Source organism: Dermacentor variabilis, chromosome 3 (assembly GCF_050947875.1).
Source record: "Dermacentor variabilis isolate Ectoservices chromosome 3, ASM5094787v1, whole genome shotgun sequence".
NCBI classification, from domain to species: Eukaryota; Metazoa; Arthropoda; class Arachnida; order Ixodida; family Ixodidae; genus Dermacentor; species Dermacentor variabilis.
In genome coordinates, this window is record NC_134570.1 from 55696712 (window position 1) to 55712485 (window position 15774).

The window sequence follows — 15774 nt, forward strand, 5'->3', positions numbered from 1 at the left end:
TCAAGCATCAGCATATAAATATCTAGGCATAAATCTTACACCGAGCCTTTCCTGGGCCTTTCACATTGCAACCATATGCACAAACGCTTCCAAATCTCTTGGGTATATTCGTCGTAACTTGCGTAATTGCCCATCTAACATCCGTAAATTAGCATTCGTATCATTTGTACGCCCTTAGCTTGAGTTCGCGTCCCCTATATGGTCTCCCTACCATGAATACTTAAACCGCATGTTAGAAGCCATCCAAAACCGAGCTAGTCAATTTATTTCCCGAAATTACAGCTACCGATCAAGCATTACTCAAATGAAACTCGACCTTTTCCTTGACATAGGAAAAGGACATAGGACGTGACATAGCACTCCTGTCCTTGCTCCATAGATATGTTCACCAAATGAAGCTATCAAACTTGCCACTGGAACGCGCGTCTTGCACATCACGACAACTTTATGATTTAAGCCTCACTCACACAACCGCATTTAACTTCTCGGCTCTACCACGAACGATTCGGTTATGGAATTCGCTTCCTAACAGCACTGTCGCTCAAATGAGCAATGATAAATTCGGACAACTACTGAACCTACAGTCTTCATCATAACAAATCTATTCCTCTGTACATATGTCATGTCATATAATACATGTCACATATGGGTCACGACTTTCTTTTTGCTGTTATTGTTTCAATTTTGTTTGCTTTATGCACTCGCGCTATGTACGTTAGTTTGGACGAGTGTTACATCGCTTTTTATGTTACCGTGAACGGTACTTTTCATTCCTTTCCCGACAACTCTTTGTATTGATTTAGCGTTTTTATTTGTTGCACTGTTTTGCAAGAACGTGATCATTATAAACACTTTTAGCTCTCACATTTTTTAGCGCTCATATATCTGTTTTCTCTTGTCGTTTGTTCAACGACGCCCCCCCCCCCCTTACTCAATGCTCCCCTTGGGGCCTGTAAGGTACTTTGAAATAAATAAGCATGCACGCACAATAAAACTTTGTTATAACCAAGTTCAAGGAGGAGCCAGAATTGCTTCATTATATCCATTACGTTGTTGGCCACTATTGAATCTATTGCCATATGAACCATAGGGTTTCATGCAATAGTAATTATTATACGGAACTGTGGCACTGGTGTCTACGGGAGCTGCAAGCGGGGCGGTTAAGCCAGCATGGAAATGATGGTTAATGCATGGACTTGCCTAAACTTCGCCCTTCTGGCTTTAAATGACTTTGTGATAATGTAAAGTGATAATTTTTTTTAACATTATTAAAATTGTCCGACGACAGGACCTGTAGCACAGAAACTCGGTATTGAAACCACTGTGCCACGCACACATGTACAAGTGGAGCCACTGCAATTAGTAGTGATTATTTTTCTTCAAAGTTTTATTGCCCTCTGCATTTTAAAAAAGGTATAGATTAATTAGAAATTAGGGCAGATAAAGCATATTAAACGCAGCCACAAGCATGAAGCTCATGCACTACACTATATATGCACATGCACTATATATATATATATATATATATATGTATATATATATACATACATATATGTATATATGTATAACCACCCAGGACCTTTCTCCCACAGCCTACAAAAAATTCCTGCCTACGCCACTGATTCCAACACGTGCATTGGATCTGTCGTAATTTTTTCCATAGTTGTCTATCATCAATAATATATTCAGCCTGCAACAATAACAACATACTTGTCCAACGCACACACTCGTTGGTGAACGCCATCCAGAAGCCCTCCATGTTTAGTTATCAAATACATGAGGCAAAAGGAAATTTTCATGATCGCCTTTATTCAACAACTCTCACAAATGGCTCCACAGCCCCAGGAGATTTTGTTCACTAAACATGAGAGAGTGGCTGTGTTGTACATGCACACACACACACATGTAGAGAGAGAGAGAGCAAGGAACAGGACATGGGTGAGGGAAAATAAAAGGCTTCCAGAACGCTCGCCACACAGGAACTTTAAAATGCCTGCCAAGCAGTCACCTGCAGTGATGCTGCACAGCAGCACTTCACCGGATCTTAAGTCGGTGCTTGTAACACCTATGCCACCACATTACGGCAATAGCATCATCCAGAGCTAGAGGCAGATGGCACCAGTCCCAAAACATGGGACCTTTTAGATGTCGAAAGCCTCGTAATGACCACAAAAGATAAGCACTGTGGCAATTTTATTTTTGGTGACTAGCAGAATTTTGAAGAGAAGGAAAAAAAAAGGAAGACTGCCTCGCACCGGGGCGGAGAAAAAAAAACCAAGGCAGGTATATACTGTCACCTCTACGATGTAAGTGTCTAGAAGGAAGAGTTAAAGGGGTCAGCGACATTGCTTCCTTCCTTGTTGGTTCGGCCTACTGGGGGTGGCGGAAGTTCTTGCCGGCGTAGACAGCATTGCCTCCAAGCTGCTCCTCGATACGCAGCAGCTGGTTGTACTTGCTCAGACGCTCGGAACGGCAGGGGGCACCAGTCTTGATTTGTCCCGCGCTCAGACCCACCACGATGTCTGCGATTGTCGAATCTTCGGTCTCACCGCTGCGGTGGGACACCATGGTGCCCCAGCCACTCTTGCGTGCCAGCTGATGACTGAATGTGCAGAGAGGAGTGGATACGGCCAACTTAGAAGCACAATGAAAGGCAATGACAAATGTATACGTGGATCAGTGCCACAATGTTCTGCGCAACAATTACTGTATTTACTCGTGTAGAGATTTGCACTCCCCGCTTTTCATGATCCAAATTTTAAAAAGATTTCTTTAAAAATAACATTTTGAGCGCATAGCATTTTGATATCAGTAGATACCATCACTAAATGTCTTGATCTCGCTTGTTACCACACCTGTCTGCCGGATTTTCCTGTAAAAATTGCATTTTAACTGGTACTTCTTGTCTCACAGCTGCACTATAAGCGGTATGCATATGCATGGAGTTCTTTCTATGGGAGGATAAATGGGAGTCGGAAAAGGTCACATTATAGCCGGTTCTGCACTGTAAGCGGTTACGTTATAAGCGATCTAAGCTGTTTCTGCGTGAAAAACTCTGCAACAGAGCGCTGCTATTCAACTTACGCCCGGATCGATTCCGTGACGGTGCCAATCTGGTTGACCTTGAGGAGCAGGCAGTTGCAGGCATTCTTGTCCACGGCCGTCTGAATCCGCTTGGGATTAGTGACAGTCAGGTCATCTCTGAAAAGTTGAGCACGTGGGGGTTAACACCGACACGAGTCTAGTAGATAGGAAAGGCTAAGAAAAATAGCTTTCCAAAAACAAGAAGACTTCGCCATTACTGCTCTTAGAACTGATACCAAGGGTTACACAAGATGCTGTCCTGGTCAGATTGTTGCACGCCTGGAGAAGGTAACAGGACTAAACCGAATCGTTAGGGAATTCATTCCATATTCTGGCGAATGAGTACTAATGCAAAGGCAGCAAATTATTGATTCATTTAATATCCCAAGGATTTAAGAATGCTATTTAACGTTGTAAGACAACACAGGGGCTTCATAATTAACTGGCCATTCGGATGTCTTTCAAGTGCACTCAAACCATGGCACAATGAATGCTTTTCATGCGCACCCTGCTTGTACCGTGAATGGGTTTGAAGAGTTTATTGTAACAGGACGGCACTTTTGAAGATGTTCTAAAATTGTGAATGCAATGAAATGTGGTCGTTATAGCCAATAATTTGGTATATCTCAAATCGTTATAAGTAGGTCAGACTGTTTTACAAGCATTGCATGTCATAAATTGGCGTCATCACGTGAACAAAGTGTCAGACACACAAAAGTGTATCGTATTCTTTTCAAACGTCGCAACAAGTCACTCACTCTACCGAATGGTCTTTGATAGTACAGATAACAATACTAAGTCTAAATGCCTACATCACCCGGCATGCAGGCAGTGACCCTCGCGCGTATCGTAACGCTTGTTGCATGTTTTTTCGTTTTTATGAAAGTGATGCAGCACACTAGCAAACCAGCCTCTTTTGAAACCACTCCGTGCTGACACCAACGGGCCCAAAATCGCTCGGCACGACTACCATGGGCCCGCAAGTGGCATAATAATCAGTCTTGGCAAATCAGTTTTGTAGAACCTTGCAAGGTGGAGGAAAGTTCATGAAATGGACAATTCAATATTCACCCCCGTGTTGTGGCACGAAGCTACGAAGGAAACCGATACGGGTTTCTCAGAAAGAAAGGTTCACAGAGTAAAAAAAATTTGTCTTGGTCTGGCCTTACTCCAAGATTCGTCCTGATCCCAGACAAGGACAAATTTTTTTTCAACTGCGATGCTTTCTTCCCGAGAAGCCTGTATCAGCTTCCTTTGTAGCTTCGTGCTACAAAACGGGTGAATGTTAGATTCTCCTTTTAAGTGACGAGTCTTGCGTGCTGCTGCTGCACAGGTTTCTCGCTGACAACTGAAGTGCGAATGTGGCGTGGTGCCGTCAAAGCCAAAATGCAATGCAGTATTTGTTCTCTAAATTGATAAATTGTGGAAGTGAATCAGGAAAAATGGAATGGGGTCAAATTTGTTCCGAGTGCTCACGAGACTTTTAAGACTCCATTCATGGAACCCAGTTTGAGAACCCCTCGGACCCTTGAGTATAAATGTCGTCCAATGACGAGCAACCCTCAACTCTGTGACCAGCCAGCCATAGCTTACCCGACAATCTGGATCTGCGTTGCCGTGTTAAGGGAAGTCCAGGCATCCCAGTCGTCCTGCTCAAAGGGGTCCTCAATGGAAGCGATGGGGTAAGACCGGATGAAATCCTCATACATAGCCTTCAGCGCATCCCGGTCCAGGTAATTATCAGGGTTGGAATTCTCGTTCTTGAAGTCAAGATCGTACTTGCCTGCAAGAATGTGAATTGTTCAGTGCACCCACTACATGTCTTCAATAGCACTGCTTAAATCAACGGCAATAATTTGCAGTCTTTTGGAAAGCGATGACACTGAAATCGAATAAGTTTATTATTATTTTTTTTTTTATGGGGGTGCCATGGAAAATAGCAACTCCTTTAGTGGCAGAGTGTCTTGGCAGAGCTTAGGCAACTGAATGTGATGAACAAATGTTATCCCTTGCTGTGAACGCTTATTTTCGCCTGGCCATAGAAAGATCAAGTGAAAACAGTGGCTCAAATTGAATGCAGCACTACGCTGGCTTTTTCCCCAAGAAAATCACCCTAGGAGAGAAAAACTTAGAATGGCGATTGCCTTGAGATGTGACTTACACTGCCATGAAGCCACATCTCAAGGCAAAATTCACATACAGCCAAATGCCTGTATAATGAAGTGTTTGGAGCCTCGAAAATACTTCTTTGCACATGTCACTTCATTGTAAAAGTCGTGTACTGTGCAGCTCACGAAAACGTAGGCTAAGCAAGTACACTCAATAAAAGAAAACCTTTATCTAACGAATTCAAGAGAGACATAGTGAAACAAGTCATCATTTTTTAGATTTGCACTATTTGACAGAATGGGCAACTGCAGTCAACCTTATTGCATCGAAGTTCACAGCATGCTCAGCAGCGAAACGCAAGAGCTAAGTAAAGCTTCAGATAATCGTATGGTGCAATCGCCTCCCTTGCAGTCAAGATTCATGGTTTGTTTACAGGACTTTCATCACTGTTGCCTTCATACACATTCGCATTCTTTCCAACCCAGGTGGCTTGACGATGTCGTCAGTTGTCAGTTACGATTACATTGTCACTTCATGATTAAATGTAACGTGTTCGTCAGCTGTCGCACCCGCTGACGCATCGCCACAAGCAGCATACAAGCTGAATGATGCCTGTAGTGTAGTAGGCCTACTAGTGAAATCTGCACGCTCGTCAAGTGTGAAGCGAGCACTGCGGTTAGGGCTAGCGCAGAGTGCACCGCTACAGTCAACGACCGATTTTTCGGACCCTCTAGGGAACGTAAAAATGTCCGAAAATTCAGGCAGTCCGAAAAAATGAATGCATGCAAAAAATGCGCTTTTTTTTTCATTTTTTCTCGGATCTAGAGGTAAAGGGAAAAGTACCAGGTTTCCGAAACCCAGCCAAAGCATCAGTGAAGTGGCTATAAAAAAACGCATTCAAAAACTCTGTATGCAGCCGACTGCCGGTTTATTATGTACATGTGCATCGTCGGGCAGCCGGTTTTATTGCTGCAGTGGCTTGAAGAACTTGTTGATTGCTGTTTGGACGGTGTTCCAGTTGCATGCGATCATATTCACCTCGATCTGAGCAAGGGTCACTTCAGCACTGTACACCGATGAAAGAGTCAACAGTGCTCGCGTCAACTCGGCGCTTGTAGGCGGCGCAGGCATTGGCTCCTCATTTTCAACATCGGAGTCTTTCGAATCCCCCACAACCTGACTCCTCGCTCCATGCCGAACTTCTTGCTCACGTCAGCCTGCGATGGGCCGATCACGACTTGCTTAATAATGGCGGCTTTCTTCTCCATCGTTAACCGATGGTACTGCTTTCCGCGCTTCGATGCCATCGGCGAGGACGACGAAGACGGAGTGGGGGCCATCGAAGGCAAGCGAAATCCTCAAGTTTCGAACAGTGCAGTTCGCAGACGAGCGTCGAAGCACCTAGGCCTAGCGTCGCAGAGCACACTTGAAAGCACAACCACACACCACGCTAGCCAAAACGTGGCCTACGCTAACAAATGAAATGGCGCCGCCGCGCCGCTCCAAAAACTCCGCCGGAGGCGGAAGTGCGGCGATGAACAGAACCAGCGTGGCCAGACCAAATCGGTGTGTGACGGCTAGATTTGGCTAGTTGTGATTCAAAGCGGTGATATGCTTCGGCTGCAAGTCGATTTCCTGCGCAAGGGCGCTGCGCGAGGAGCCAAAGGACCTTCCGTCGCATCAAAAAGTCCGGAAAATTGGACGGCGGGAGGTTCGAGCGTCCGAAACTTCAGATGTCCGTATACATTGATTCTATGGGGCTCGTGGCGGTGCCGCGAAGACGTCCGAAATATCAGGCATGTCCGAAAATTTGGGCGTCCGAAAATTCAGTCGTTGACTGTACATGCATTCTTTGCAAAGCAACAAATCAGCCACCAGGGACACCAAATTCCTTCGTTGTAGAGGTAAATTTGTTAGCAGTGTTCATAGTAAAGGCATTCACAATACATATGACACATAGGATCTCAGCCGGGACATAATCCTTCGTTATACAGGTCATGTCGTTGTAGATGGACTGTATAACCCCAACACCCTAATGATTTACACCGCAAGGCCGTTTTCTTGGTTTAGCAATCCCCCCTTCCCTTTTATTTATTTTTCCCTTTATACTCCTGCAACCCTCTTCTTCACTTAGGCCAATGAGCCATTCTGACATAAATGGTCTATTCATTCATATGGAAAACAGTCATGCTTAAAATCATGCAAGGAAAACAATTCCTCACCATTCTTGTAGAACTCCGAGGCAGCAACGTCCATTCCAATTTCAACTTGTCCTCCGTACCCAGCTAAATTGATGGCCTCCTGGAGCAACTCGAGGGCCTCCCTGTTGTCCTGGAAGTTTGGCGCAAAGCCACCCTCGTCACCAACAGCAGTGGCATCCAAGCCGAACCTGTACACCAACATGAACGTTGAGCCTAAGCAGTGGTACAAATTGGGGGAAATGTAGGCAGGTTAATAATACAGTAAAGCCTCGTTATAGTAAAGTCACATCGAACACAAAGAAAGTACCCTTGTGGTATCCAATATTATTTACAAGCATACACACAGATATTGGGGGGGAAAATTGCGATAATGTCTATGGGAGAGAAATGCAAGTGAGGTGCTCCCGACGGGACAGCAAAGGATCTTCTGCTGACTTGGATAACCGTGGTCATCCTAAAGCACTGGATGAGGCATTGGAATAATAAATTACACACGTGCGTTCTGCGCTGCCATGAATACAACATTGGCACATTGGCTGGCCAACTGTGATCCAACCAAGCCAAGTCATCAGCCAGAATGTGCACGTTGTGGACAGAGTTTTTGGACATGAAAGGGCCTGCTCACGGATTTGTATTCCGTTACCGCAGTCATCAGTCAAGCCTGTGTGTCTGAGCAAGATCCCCGATAAGGTCTAAGAGCGTGAACACATTGGTGGCGAGCTTATCACAATGGCTCGTCACCAATCACTATCCTGAGTGCACTGCTGAAGACACTAGGCCTAACCGAACCAGTGCTGCTTTGTCAGGAATATGCAACAAAAATTGCAGTTTCCATGGCAGCAACTTTGTTGATGCCAGAAATATTGTGGAACATCTGAAATTTTGGTTATTGCTGTTACAGATACGTGCTAGATGGCTAGGTGGCAGTGCCAGGTTCAAAGAATCAGCAGTAAAAAAATCAGTTGGCAACTATGTTTGACATTTTTGCAACCAGAATATACATCTTGAGGTGTGCTTAAATAAAAATTTGTTTCATTATAATCGATACCATGTCAAACCACACATATTCAATTTTGTTATGGCAGGAGAATATTCCAGTAAAATAAAGCGCGGCCTACCAAATTATATATTTATTTTGTTATGTTATGTTAGACTTCCATTAATTCGATCCTGATCAAAGGTCCCAGGTGGCACGTCCCCACATTTCTATGGGGCTACCTTTGGTTATTTCGATCCTAAAATTGGTCTTCACCACAGAATTCAAACAGTCAGCATGCATGCGCCTGACCCCTATGGCACCTTTCCAAGAAAACTGAGCCGGAAATTGCCTGCGCGGTCAGAATCGAATTCTAAAACCGCGTTTGCAGCGTCCGTCCGCTTTACCGCATAACGCATAACACGACTGTACTGCGACGAAGCGACTAAAAACACTGCAGCGAAGCTGACTTCAGGAAACCGGCCACTAATGCGCACATAATATTTAGACCCTTTCCCATTTTTGTTGCTAAAAATTTGGGCACACGTTAGGTTTCTACTTTGGACACATGGAAAGTGGCCAAGGGTTTGATTCTGGGGGCGTCTTTGAATCGGGCAAATACTGCCAAATGAACCAGATGTGCATTTTGGAGTCTTTTTTTCTGCATATTGTTTAACATGCCGGATAACTTGATCAATTTCAGCTGTCTCGTCATGGTCGAAATAATGCAAGTTGACTGCACCGAGGTTCAACTTAGGATTACATGACGAATATGCAACAAAATATGTTAGCTCTATTTCACACTTCGTGTGTAAGTAAAGTTTGTGGGAAACGTAACCAGACTCCCTGTATGGATTTTGCTTTTGATTTATTAACAAGCATATCTAATTAATGCTACACGCAAACTACACAGAACCAAAAATTAAACTGAAAACATGTGCACTGTATCGCGTCAACTATCACACGAATAGGTTCAAGTCATTCCACTGCTGCTTGTGTCCTCACTGCTATAAACCTTGTTGCTCAGTTATTGAAGCCAGCAACTAGATCAAGCATTCCAGCTTTCCATACGCGACAGGTTTCTATGGCACTTGTGGTCTTGAAGCATAAACTTGGCAGTGATGATTTTAGGAAGGACCATAAGAGAGGGGTACAGCACAATTTAAAGCAAGCAAGGCAGGGTGATAAGAGGCCCTCCCCTGGGTGTAGACAGAATTCTTTTTAAACAATGCAATGAAGGCTAGTGTCTCCGATTAAGTGGTGGCAATGCCAATGCGTAACGCACATTGGCGATGCACTAGGGACCGAAATTAGCAGTGCAGTGGCAAAGCTTGGAGGCTGCACTGTGCCAGGTGTATTGTTCTGTCGTTAGTTCTATATCTAACAAGCATTTATATTTTGTGGAGGCACAATAAAAAGCAACAGCAAACAGTTCCAAGATGCGCAAGAGAGAAAAAGGCAAGAGCGCACTTGCTCAAAGGTCAATGGCAGCAAGTGAACAGGATCTCTCAATTACACTGGAGACACACATAAGTGCGAGCGTGTGGCATCAAACAAACGGAGAAGGAAGCTGGTGATCCTCACTTCTTCTTGATGACACCCTTGAGGGTGTGGTACACTTCGGAGCCCATGCGCATTGCCTCGGTGAAAGAGGGGGCGCCCGTTGGCAGGATCATGAACTCCTGCATGGCCAGCTTGTTGCCAGCATGGCTGCCACCATTGATCACATTGAAAGCAGGCACCGGCATGACCACCTTCGAGTTGCCCGCCAGGTCGGCAATGTGGCGGTAGAGCGGCACTCCCTTCTGCGCTGCACCCGCCTTACACACCGCCAGCGACACACCGAGAATCGCGTTCGCACCCAGGTTGCCTGCATGCAAACAAGAGACCAACTGCAACGAAATTTCGCTTTGGCTAATCTGGTTATAGGCGAGTATGGCATATAGCATTGAAGCAATTTTGGACACAATTTCAGTAAATATAATGTGAGCAATGCAACAGCTCCATGTAAGTTCTTATCCAACATGACTATATTTGTCCACTTTGGATGCTTTAGCAGTTGACAGAACTAAGAGATCAGTCTTTTGGGTGCAGTTAAGAAGTTATGAACTTGGTGCTCCCATAAAGAAAAAGGAATAATAATAAAAAGCTTCCAGCAGTTTTATATTTCAGGCCTTTATCACTTCTGCTTCAAGTGCTAGAATATCACACTTTCGAAGAGAGAAAGCAGTTGAGGAATTGTACAACAATGAATAAACGTCATGCCTGATGAATGATGAGCAGTAGGCACATTGCAACAAACTTAATTCTTAATTATGTTTTCTACCTATTTGTCTGTCCATTGGAGGGCACTTGAGCCCAAGATTATTAGTTACTAAAGTCGGAATACAGCCCATGACAGCTTCACCCTTCATAAACCAGAACAAAAAAAAAATTTTTTTCTATCAGAGTTTTGATATTGAGTACAGCGTTTCTAGCATGAATGATAGGCAGTAAGTCTAAGCCTGAATGCCAGGCACTGAATGACAAGCAGCAATAACTTCTTGGATTACAGCAGAAACACAAGACAAGGAAGTTTGGCAAGGTCCCCAGGTGCAGTGGTATCATGCATGCAGTGTAGAGGAAATGCAATGTACACTTGTATTTCAGATCCTACGACAACTGTCTGTACAAATTCTAAACAAAGCCATACGTGGCTTGGGGTGAAGCTCGCCTGCAGCATGCTGTGTGGTGTTGCACCCCTATTGCTGATCAGGTTTCAGCCATTTTTTTTTAATTGAATACGCTTATTTTTGGTTCTATTTTGCACATTTAGATGAAAAATAAACAGTTCGAGTATTTATATGTCTTGTCTTTAAAGACTTGCAAAAGTATGCCATAAAGAATCAACGTTTTCGCTTGTCTGTCAATGTTTCTACACGCCACTGCTGCTTCACCTTGCGCACGTTCCCCACCAGCACACTTCTGCAAATAACACGAGCACAAACACTGACCTTTGTTCTCGGTGCCATCCAGCTGAAGCATGAATTCATCAATGGCCGTCTGGTCGGTGACGTCGAAGTTCTTGCCAATGAGCTGGGGTGCAATCACTAGGTTCACATTGTTCACAGCCTTGGAAACGCCCTTGCCCATGTACCTGGACTTGTCTCCATCACGCAGTTCGAGGGCCTCGTGGATTCCAGTCGATGCTCCCGATGGCACAGCAGCACGAAACAGTCCTGCGGAAGGTGGGTTGCGCATTGCGAAAACCATTTATAGGAGGCAAATATGTACTAAATTTGGCTAAACTGGCTCAGAACTCGCTTGCCATTTAAGCAGGTAAATAATGTGTGATAGATGTTATGTTTTGAGTGGAGTTACTATGAATGTTGCCACATTGTACATAAACTAACTTGGCTCGATTACGGTTTCCCGTGCCATTTTAAAGCTCTGGCACAGACAGACATGTATGCACAGCCACAAAAATAATACATGTATCTAAAGAGAAAAAAAAAAACTGCAGTGTAAGTAGGCTTGAGATTTTCAGCTGCTATTTATTTATTTTAGTTATATATAATGCTCATAAATATTTTTTAAAAAAGATTATTGGTGAACCACAATTGCAAACAATGAATAGAACAAGTTAAATGGCAATGTATTGTCAGATTGTATTTGCTACTACATCACAAAAATAAGATCACAATGGAAAAATCTACAGTATAAGGCAGGCTATGAGAAGATTATGTCATTGCCCTTGATAAGCTATGCATGTTCCTTATCGGTACACTCATGCACCAACCATCCTGTTTGAGCTACATAGACACTCCCTATAAGGACAGGTCTGTGGACATGTTCTATCTCTATGGTTCATGTGATATGTACCATGTATGCTTGACGAACTTAAGCCGTGTGAACAGGTCTACCAAACTAATGCTTGGTGCGGATGAAGCATACTAAGGACACTGCATTAAGTTTCCTTACTGATGCAATTCCTGGTCTCAACAGTGCCATCACGATGGGAGCGGAATGCAAAAAATGACTGTCTATTTAGATTTGAGTGCAAAGCAACCCCAGATTCAGAGTTCCTGTACAAGAAGAGTCATGAGCGTAGAAGAGCTCCGCAAAAAGCAGGACATTTAGGTACAAGCAAACCAGCCATTTCCTTTTTTTTTTTTTTCAGTTTGTGTCCAAGTTACCTAGCAATTTAGATGGGGCAAGGTGACTGGCAGTTTTGCAACATTACATCAGTTCCAACCACAATGAGACATTTGAGATTCTGGGGTTTTACATGCCAAAACCACGATATGATTATGAGGCATGCTGTAGCGGGGAACACTGGAATAATTTTGACCACCTGGGGTTCTCCTCAGGCTTGGTGACAGAACACAGGCTGTGAATAGCATACGCTGTGGTGAACATCTCAGCCAAATTTTGCAGTCGTGCCCGGCACGTGGAGCTTGCAAGCGGAGTGTGAAGTCACCTTTTTTTCTCAAACGCTCTCTTTTCAACTGAAGCCTGCTCCTCAATCTTGTCTGGACGCTTTATTTCAGAACATAGCAGATTCCCATACATGGCTGCTATTGGCCAGTAGCTGACTTCAATCATGAAGGGTGTTTGGATCAATGCACTTCTTCCTACTGTTACTATGCACATTTATTGATGCACTGTAATAAACAGGCTGAAGTAAGCAAAAATCTGCTTTCGAACTTCGGCCACGCTAGCCTGTGGTCGCCCAAATAGGAATTGAACTTTTGCCACCCCACTTCATCAGTGTCGTAGCCATTGTGACTCCAATTTTGAACACTCAACTTGTCTCGAACCATGCAAAACTTAAGGTCAGACCACACACACCCAGCACGGGCTCACTCTTGGTAAGATGCCTTGGCAGACTTTGCTTCAAATTGAGCTATTGATGACGCTTCAAGATGCGCAAGTTGGATGTGGCTACTATCTGTCAGTCTAGCTGGTGCAGGACAAGGCCAATCCGCACCACATAACATGGCCAGGCTGGAGCATATGAGCGCACACTCAAGCCCTGTTGAGCAGAAACCAAATGTTGCACATACACACTACAGTTGCATGTAGCTGCGGTCTTCAGAATAGAGTGAATACCACGGCCACCACGATGAGTCCACTGACTGAGCACACTGCAGCTCACATAAGGGCAACTGTGTCTGGCACGTTGTAGGCATCAAAATAGGAAGTGGTGCCGCCTACATGAACATCCAAAATCAAATTAGAACTGCGCTCCACAGTGACGTTCAGTAGGCGGAGCATTGCGGGTGTGCCTTGCTTCGCCTTAGCCTTCGCAGTGCAAGTCGTTGAAGAAGGAGCAGAAGCATCGCGTAGAAGACGTTTGATTGCCAATAACTAAGCTTCTGCTGAACCCACTGAAGTACTTCTTGTGGCAACGTATTTCTGAAACAGTCTTAACTTAGAATGCATTTCTCGATATTTATGAGAAGAGGTCCCAGGCCCCTTTAATGTGCACCCAATGCACAATACACGGTCTTTTCGCACATGCACGTTTCAAGGACACCATAAATCTGTGCTCAGTATTTATCATTCCACTCCTGAGAGTCCATGTGCATACACAGCAGCTTGCTGATTTTATGTGTTCCCAGCTACAGCAGGGAACACATACCAACTCTCTTACTTTTACCAACTCTATAACACTCTTACCAACTTAAAATATTTTAAATGGCACATGCTTTCTGGTAAACGTGCGAACTCAGAAGCCCAGAGAAAATTGCATTCTGTTATTGGATACAGCGAATTAAGAAATTCCTGTGCCCTAAAGGCTCTTGAAAACTTCCTGCAGAAAAAGTAGTGGATGTGCTATGCCTGCTGCTGTCCTATACATACGCAGGTTATACAGGCCAGTTTTGGCAACATCCATGATCAAAGCAAAAATACATTCGAGACATATCAAGGCCAACAGGATAAAACTGAGCTCAAAAGCAACTCAAAATACACTACCTTCTGGGCCTTTGTGCTGCTCTTATTTTTATCCAAGCTTTGTTGGATGCATTCCAACTCGGCGAATGCTAACAACCTCCTAAGCAGTGACAGCTGTCGTTTTTGACCCTGGGGTAATTATTAGCAAACTCATTTATTGCGGCTAGTTCACATCTTGGTTACCCTATATTACCCTATATTAACTTTTGAAATTGCTGCCAGTCTTCTTGTATGAGCAAGCAATAAAAAAAATACTGCAAGCCCTCTGCAGCATTTCATGAAGCACTCCCGTGGATGCGCTCTTGCACTACTATTCCTGGAAAAGCAGGGCTTATTATTTGATTCTCGTTGTGTTCATACTTATGTAACAAAAACACGTTTTTGCTCCACAATTGTTACCTGTACCGCCCCTCTCACACAATACTGCGTCTGGAGCCTGTGAGGTATACGAAATACAAGGCAAGGCAAGGCAAGCTTACACGCTTTAAAGGTTAGCACATAATGAAATATACGGAATAAAGAACGCATCGCCAGCCGGTCATAGGCAACAAAACGCAATCTTGCAGCATCAGCAGTGCGTTCGTGCGAATACGTGACCTTCAAAGCGTCATCACCCTGCATCGACCTATGACCTATCGAAATACCACAACATCGTTCATACCTTTCTCAGTCAGCAAGTCGACTTCCACGGTCGGGTTGCCCCTGCTGTCGAAGATCTGGCGGGCGTATATCTTCTTGATCGGCATTATCACTCTGCGAGAAAATTAGCGTTTAAAGCCAAATAACAACCGAAGTACCGAAGTCCTGCCTTTAACAACAACAAACGGTTCGGCACAACGCATCCGCTAGCACGAAAGCACGCCGGAAAACACAACAAATCTATTTACTTCGAAGTGATGCAACATATGACTAAACTGTCAAACAGAGTGATTTTGATGCTCTAGATGACGATCGGGAGCTCACTATTCATTGCCGATTCAGCAGCACCGGCTGAAACGTCAAGAAAAATCGGGCCGATGCAGAAGCGCCGATCACGTATGACAATATAGATGACGGGAAGCGCTGCTCGATTCGTTAGCCGCGTCAGTACTGGGCAGCACTACCTTTTCGAACCCAAGGTCGAACAATGTCACCCCAGGAAGGAAGGGTGAATTCGAGCCGGCTTCGCTGGGAGGGTTACTGAGGGGATCCCGCTCGCCGCCTTGCCCTACGTGCAAAAAGGCGTTCACTTACGATTTAGCGAGGCCGCAAGTAAAGCGAAAGAGCAGGCTGCTTGGCCGCACAAGCTTGACAGGTCTTCCCGGTCGAACTGACCCGTGCCGATCGACTGTGGCACACAAGGAACGTTCAGACAGGCGCACGAACGAGGACGAGGAGGCGACGTGGGAGTGGGGCAGTGAAAACGACCGCCAGGGGCGTTGAAGAAGATGACGCCTCCTACTTACTTCGCCTTGCTTTGTGTACTTG

At 44.6% G+C, this 15774-nt stretch overlaps 1 protein-coding gene across 1 annotated transcript; it reads right to left on the reverse strand.

Annotated features, from left to right (window-relative positions):
- Nucleotides 1–1788: 1788 nt before the first annotated feature.
- Nucleotides 1789–15689, reverse strand: Eno (alpha-enolase). Its single transcript, XM_075685184.1, has 8 exons — nt 15541–15689; nt 14969–15060; nt 11364–11588; nt 9955–10240; nt 7416–7582; nt 4678–4867; nt 3085–3201; nt 1789–2602 (listed from the first exon to the last, which is right to left on the reverse strand). The coding sequence occupies exons 2-8, from the start codon at nt 15051–15053 to the stop codon at nt 2371–2373; spliced, it is 1302 nt and encodes a 433-aa protein (XP_075541299.1). The 5' UTR covers nt 15054–15060; nt 15541–15689; the 3' UTR covers nt 1789–2370.
- Nucleotides 15690–15774: the final 85 nt, after the last annotated feature.

What these genes read in the sequence shown, in the direction of transcription:
- Eno (XM_075685184.1), bottom strand. Translation starts at nt 15,053, where the DNA reads ATGCCGATCAAGAAGATATACGCCCGCCAGATCTTCGACAGCAGGGGC. An exon ending in CGACTTGCTGACTGAGAAAG is followed by an intron (nt 11,589 to 14,968) that starts GTATGAACGATG and finishes CACCTTCCGCAG; the next exon opens with GACTGTTTCGTGCTGCTGTG. An exon ending in ACGCAGATCCAGATTGTCGG is followed by an intron (nt 3,202 to 4,677) that starts GTAAGCTATGGC and finishes TCAACTTTTCAG; the next exon opens with AGATGACCTGACTGTCACTA.